Raw genomic sequence first — 7,221 nt, forward strand, 5'->3', positions numbered from 1 at the left:
ATTTTTGAGCTTTAAGAGTTGGTTATAAGGCTGAAGTTACTCTTAAAGGGTGCCTATAGGGTAGCTAAAGTTGTATATGGCACGTAGAAGCAGAGAATATTATGTAAATGCGTTTGGTTTGGATCTGGGACCCAGGTAAACTCAATATTTTGGTAAGGAATTAAAATCAAATTGCTATGGTGCGCTGAACGCTCTTTTGTACTCTTCTAGAGACAGAACCCTACTCAATCCATTCATATATAATCAAAAACGAGGCGCATGTAAGGTAAGGGTGAAAAAAGTCCGTCATCTTCTTTGGATGAATAATGGTTTTGAGGATCCAGTGACGATTCCGTAACGCAGTGTTCCAAATTGACAATCACGCAACCAATGTACCAAAATCGGACTTGGAAAGTCCGATTGAAATGAAATACGAACGCCGTTTTATCTATGGCCCTGTATACAAGCATGTAGTACGGCATGATACAGGGGACTCACCAGTTATATCCACATCCATGCCAGGCCATGATTCAAGTGTACAACTACTTTGGACGAATCCCCTAATCAATATTGACTCTTTTAACTAGCACCTGTCTAATGACATCAGCAAAGATTTTGGGAGGCCACTGGGGCACTTTTCAAAACAGTAGAGATATTAAAATACACAATGCAGCGCGTCATATTAGACAAGAACCGTTTCCACCTTTTCAAACACCTTTTTTGGCTATAAAGTATTTTTTAGGCATATTAATGCTAATATTAATTACTTCCATGGAGTAAAATCAGAGACAACATGCCCAGCCAAACCGCACTGTGCATACATTGAATTTTCACGTTTATTTCATTCTACCTCCTTGTGGCATTGAGCCAATTTGATAATGCATTCACCAAATTACTCCAAATGGCTATCGACCTGGCCTTAATTAAACATCAGATATTTTTAGAAATCAAAAAGGATTGCTTGTTGCAAAGTACACCCCATTTCTCCATTATATTTCAGACAATAGACGCATGTAATTGTATCAGCTGAGGATTAACATAGAAAAAAAAGAGAACCCACATTCCGAAACCGTGTTACTTTTTGTGGGAATTTAACACTATTATTTCTTTTGATATCAGTGTAGTTTTTTTTCATTTTAAGTTGTTATAGGTACCATTTTTTTGGTAAACGTTATTCTCCACCAATTAGTAGGCAGTGCTACTTTTTAAACTAACTCTACCCAACCTAACCAAACCCGACATTAACAACCTTAAATTCTCCTTCTAAACCTTTCAACGTTTGGACAAAAATTTAAAAACGAGCACCGCAGACTAATTAGTGGAAAATAACGGATATTATGTTTTTTTGATTAGCTTTGCTGGAATCAGACAACAAATATCTTGGTTTGATTCCCTCTGATGTTGGGTGACCCGTGTAGGGATATTTCTAATCCATAGGGCTTGTCAAGTGAACGTGCTCATGAACAACTGACGTTATTCCATGGAGTAAAATCAAAGACAACATACCCAGCCAAACCATGTTGTGCGTGCATTGAATTTTGACATTTCTTTCATTTTAACTCATTGTCTAAGCAAATAGCATTTTGGTATTGAGCCAATTTGGTAGTGTGTTCACTGAATTACGAATCGTACTACTAACAACTTCATTAACACAGCTCATTCAAAATCACTTTTTTTCGAAAATTCAATGGGCGGGAGGTGTGAGTTGACTGTGATGGTTTTCTTGATTCTCCCTTCCCAAAATGTCCAAAAAAGGGTGCCAGACCACATTTTTCTTTGAATTTCCTTCACTTGACATCCCCTATTAAAAGACAAAATAAAGGTTTGCATCCACAGAAATGCACACAGAGACGGGGTTTGCAATTGCCTAGTTTTTACCAAGACTATGGCCCTCTGACATTGCGGACATGTTTTAGCGGTCCTCTTCACAGAGTTCCGATCTTGGAGAAACGTTATTGTGAAATCGCCATTGCCGGCAATCACTATTATTGAGGTCAGAGATATTGTGTTCCAATGTAAAAGTGCGCGAATTTGGTAAAGCCGCTTCGCCCAAGGTGAGAGACATGGTGAGTGCCAAAGTTACAAAAATGAGGCGCGACAAGTCAAACCTAGCTCGTCTCTGCATTCTGGGCAAGGATTCTGTTAAGAATTATTGAATCTTGGTCTCTAGATAGTCATATTTGAATAGCTCCAATCATGAAACGCTTTATATTTACAGTTTTAACTGAGGATTTCTCTCTCACCAACAATCGAAACAGAAACATCACGGACAGGAACTATGAAACTGTAACTTTTCGGGGATCCTTTGCTTCATTTATGATACCAAGATGTGAATTTTGAAAAATTCTGGACGGATTTTGAGATTCACCCACTGAAAGTACTACTTAATCTTTTCATAGTTGATTTAGTCAGTCTTTTCTTCTTCAATGTCTTTATTTTCTTCGCTTTATCGACTTTTTTTCTATCGACATTAATCATATTCTTCCTCAGCTTCGTTATCCTCATTCTTCCGCTTAATAAAAACAGACGGGACGCATTCCGGATAACGATCGGTCAAGTGGGAAGCGATGGCTCCATCCTCAGCCAACATCTCAATTCGACGCTGAAATGAAGAGTTAATAAGTCAAATAAAAAACCAAGAAATGACTTTACCTAGATATGACGCTCAAAAAAGCCACTCTAACGAGCAGGGCTAGAGTAACGCGTTACTTTTTGAGCAACGCTAATGGTAACGCGTTACTTTTCTGAAAAACGGTAAAGGTACGGGTTTTTAGCCCTCCCCTTACCGTTACTTTCTTCTTTTATAAACGAGGGAACGAAAAATCCGTCTCAAGTGCAATGACTTACTTGCCACTGATGGATCAAATAAATAATCACGGGAATCATTTGTTTCACGTCATATTAACTAAACATTAAAAATCGCATAAACGGTTTTTTGTAGTTTTAGGCTCTTTTTCTGTAAAAGTAACGGGTAACGGTAACAGAAACTCGTTACTTTTTTCGGTAACGGTTCAAGCCCTGCTAATGAGTAATATAACTTATGATTATGAAAAATAGCACTCATTTTTTTATACTTATTCTTAGGACACACTCTTTTGACCGAAAGAACCACACCTCTTTGACTCTTCCAATAAAGTTGCTCAAATCCGTATTTCTTCGAACCTCAAGCTCATTCCTAGGCTGCACTTTTCTGGAAACGCTCTTTTTGTGTCTCTGCGCTTCACTTTTGGACAAAAATATATGCTGTTGCTTTCAAAAAATTTGCCATAAATGGGATATTATCACAAATAAAATTAGCTCATTCATGTTCAGTTAAGTAAGCATTGGACTTTTTCACAGATTCGCATATTAGCCTTTATATTTATCACTGTCTTAAATTATTGAAAAAAATACTCTGTGGTGGAATCATGAACACTAAATTGGCCATGCATGATAGTTCATCCGTTATATATAAGTAAATAATTTAGTTTGTCGCTTACGGCACTGGCAATGGTACTAAGGGCATTGGTGTTACAAATATCTATAGCTAAGCTGTCTTGGTCAGTTCTAAAAATTCACGTAATACCTCGTAGTGGTGCCAACTTATTCTCGTCTTTTTGACGTAACGCTTTTGCGCTTCTTCGGAATAACGCATGTAATGAGGTCGCACGTTCTCTTCATTATTGAACTCGGGCATAAATCCGTCATGACAAATCTAAACGAGAAACAACGGTCTAAAGTTCGTTGGGAAAATAATGGATAAAATAAAAAGAGGCATACCATTTCGAAATCGAGTACTTCAGTGGGAGGGATTTCGGCTTGCGTTCGTACTTCGTTATTGCTAGGAGATGCCACCACCTGAGAAACAGATTATGAAGACAATATCAAACATATGAACGACAGTTTTGTATTAATGAAAACTTTGCACCTTAGGGAAAAAGTCATTTTCAGCCCGAAGTTCGACTAAGTGTAATTGTTTCTCATCGGCCAAAGTTTGATGAGACCGCTGTCGGAGCAAGCCCAAAAAGAACGCCTTTATAATATGGTTGTAGTTATCAGCTCCTTCAACCACAGCTTCTATATCTCGTATCCCAATGACATCACAAGCGGATTTGATGGTGCGATGTGCTTTGATGCCATATCCGGCTGGCTTTTGGCGTACAAAGATCCTGGTGTTTCCAAATTGCGTGAAGAAGTTGTGATATACTGGATTATGAAAAAGACAATTGAAAAATAATGCAAAATTGCAAAATATTCAGCAACAAGGTAACTGGAAGTTTGGAGAAAGTCCTTACCCGTTCGATCCTCGTAAAGATCAAATACACATAGGCGCAGTCCTGCACGATTGACTGCGTTTTGGAAGGCCTTGAATCCTCGACCCGTGGGACAATGAATCAATGTAAACCCGGCCACACCCTTGCCATTCCCCGTCAGCATGAGCTGGCTAACTTTTCGCACACGACCAAATCGGCCCGTCATGCCCACGAGCATCTTATATTCGATCAACACGCTTTTGAAGTCGTCAAACGTCACTAAGGTAATATACGAATAAGAGTCCGGCTGATTTAATTAGGAATTAAACTTACGAAATGAACTGGCTGATTTGGGAGGCCCGAAAATTTTGCCTTGGGGATTTGAACCGGACCAACCGCGTTCTAAAGGGCTCATTTTCCGTCCACCCATTCCACGACGGGCCGATAAACGCAAGCGAGTGGCTTGCAATTCGCTTTGATATGCTCTGAAAAGATGTACGGTTATTCGATCAATCGGTGGACGAACAACAATCACATCCCTTCCTGCTCTCCCTGCTCTCCCTGCTCTCCCTGCTCTCCCTGCTCTCCAAGGCAAAGATTGAGATATGCCTTACTCAAGTTCGGTGGAAGGCAAGGACTGGATGCGGGTACGGCCAGTGTTGGTCAAGGCGTTGCGTGTGAGACCGGGCCAGGAAATCTGGGCCGGACCGAATCCCATCTTCTGCCCAATATTCAGGTTCTTCATGCGAACCAAACCTTTGGCTCGCCCTCGTTTGCGACCTTGAGCACTCACACTCGTGCTCGACTTCCATAAATCCTGAGCTTCCACTGCAAAACATGTCTTCATCTTTTAAGGTGCGAGACATACGAATAACATTAGCAATCGACGAAAAGTTCTGACAAGTTCATAACGCAAATTTTCTGCTATACTACTCCTCGGCACGCAAAGAAACAAACGTACCGAATCCATGAAATACTGAAAAGTGTATGGGGATGCTGAGGTCGAGAGTTCATACAATTTCAGCTCAATCAAACAACGGCTTCAAAAGCAATGATGTCCGCCCAAGCTCACTTACCGGCTAACCCTACGCTGATTGAAGGAGATAGTCCTTATAAAGAACCAAAATACATGTCTGCTTGATCTCTGCTCGGACCATAGAAAACCATAACCATATATGAAGTTATCTATGGCTCGGACGTTCAGCTACGAATTGCTAATGTTTGAGCCGCTATAAAGCCACTCAATTTTCTTTGATTAGATATTTTATTTAAATAGCAAGAACTGCCATACCAAATTTTTCAATGATCCTGGCTTCCGTTGACGAGTAACAGACAGTGAAATTTGGTACAGTGAAATCTCGTATAAAGAATTTCGCTTATAAGAACAATCCTGATAAACAGCACCACTTTCAACTAAGTGGAGTTTTTGCTTTAAAAAATTACTTCGGTTATAAGAACCAATCCAAGATGCAGAATCCGGATGTTGTAAATCATTTTGGAAAAATGTATAACATCTTTCGAATTAGAGGGCAATGTGGGTAATGAATTCGATGTAATTAGACACAATATGATGACTCTCGACCTAGGTAGCAATCCTAAATAGATAAATAGATGGATTCATTTAAAAACGTCTAATCGTCTGTTTTTTTGGATTTGAGCCCTCAACCATCTATGTTAGCCCATCTAGGCCCTATGGCCCTATGGCCCTATGGCCGAGCCCATCGATCGCACCTTGAGCGTAAAAACCCGAGCGGGCCCAAGATGGGCCGGTGAAGAGAGAGGCCGAAGCCATTATGGCCGCTAGTCCACCGGCCTCCGGCCGAATCCAGCCCAAATCATCGAAGCGGAGTCGAGGCCCATGACCGCAAGTGAAAGGAGCATTGCTCCGCGACACCAGACCACGGTTGCGGCACAACAGCGACCACAACATGCTGTTTACGGTAGGGAAGGCAGGCGTGAACGGTGGTGGGGCTGGTGGGGGTGGTGGGGGGAAGCTCAATACCACCTGATCACCTGATGGTACGAGGAACAATTGACGACTGTATCGCGTCTCTGGAAGAAGGACACGCACGGCAGACACACGAACCGAATTCTTTCTTATTGCCGTATCATGCTCGTCAATCCCTCGAGTCACCCAGTCACTCAGCCACTCACTGAATCAGTCCTTTGCTCTTTAGTCACTTCCCAAGCCCCATGTGCAGAAAATATGCCTAGCTAGTATTAAAGTCGTTGTGGATCCAGGAAGCGAGAAATGGACATGAATGTATGCTTGTGTGTGTGTGTGTGTATGTGTGTGTGGGTATGCGTTTACTTGAATAGATCGTGCTCTCCGAGCTCACTGGGTTGGTTCAATCAGTGGTGCCCAGCCCTGAGCTCGGAACAAGCCAGAATACCTCTTCAAGCATACCAAAGAGAAAGAACTGGTAACTTTCCATATTTGTCATTTTCTGCTCCACAAATCCACAGCAAATTTCCCCAATTTATGGCATGGTTTTACTTATTTTTAAAGTGCTTCTGGCTCCAGGGGAATAAGGTAACAAAGAATGGAGAGTTGGAAAATGTCTCAATTCAATTGAGCAAAAATGTTTCCGAAATGACTAAAATTTAAAAAAGAAAGCAACAAAAGGAAGTTGCGAGCGAGGCCATAAAAAACACAAACACACGGCAATAAGAAAGAAAGGGGAAAAAGTTTTAGGAAACGGAAAAAGAGCAAAACGGAGGGTTTGAAACACTTCAAAAAACAGTATTTCTTTAATTGCAAAAAAATCAGTTTACCACACGGAATTGGTTTATTGGTTTCATGCCACTCTGAACAAAATTGCGTTGTGTGTGATCTAGAAATCTAGAATTGGTGGTTCTAGATTGTTAATCAATCAAGCCAACACCGTGTTATGATGTTCTCAACTTGAATTCCTTCAGCCAATAAACTGGCATTGTACAGCATCATCTACATATTTAAACGTTGTTGCTTGTAAAACAAACTTCCCAAGTTTTGCAAATTAAACACATT

At 40.7% G+C, this 7,221-nt stretch overlaps 1 protein-coding gene across 1 annotated transcript; it reads right to left on the reverse strand.

Annotated features, from left to right (window-relative positions):
- Positions 1-2,136: 2,136 nt before the first annotated feature.
- Positions 2,137-6,508, reverse strand: LOC131883277 (small ribosomal subunit protein uS5m-like). Its single transcript, XM_059230715.1, has 8 exons — positions 5,943-6,508; positions 4,826-5,039; positions 4,545-4,696; positions 4,254-4,490; positions 3,887-4,164; positions 3,739-3,816; positions 3,545-3,673; positions 2,137-2,581 (listed from the first exon to the last, which is right to left on the reverse strand). Exons 1-8 carry the CDS (start codon positions 6,139-6,141, stop codon positions 2,450-2,452), a joined length of 1,419 nt encoding a protein of 472 aa, XP_059086698.1. The 5' UTR covers positions 6,142-6,508; the 3' UTR covers positions 2,137-2,449.
- Positions 6,509-7,221: the final 713 nt, after the last annotated feature.

Source organism: Tigriopus californicus, chromosome 7 (genome assembly GCF_007210705.1).
Source record: "Tigriopus californicus strain San Diego chromosome 7, Tcal_SD_v2.1, whole genome shotgun sequence".
Taxonomy (NCBI): Eukaryota; Metazoa; Arthropoda; class Copepoda; order Harpacticoida; family Harpacticidae; genus Tigriopus; species Tigriopus californicus.

Coding starts and splice junctions, on each gene's coding strand:
- LOC131883277 (XM_059230715.1), bottom strand. CDS start 6,141: ATGTTGTGGTCGCTGTTGTGCCGCAACCGTGGTCTGGTGTCGCGGAGC. Junction 3,817..3,886: donor AAAATGACTTTTTCCCTAAG/GTGCAAAGTTTT, acceptor TCTGTTTCTCAG/GTGGTGGCATCTCCTAGCAA. Junction 3,674..3,738: donor AAGTACTCGATTTCGAAATG/GTATGCCTCTTT, acceptor TTTCTCGTTTAG/ATTTGTCATGACGGATTTAT.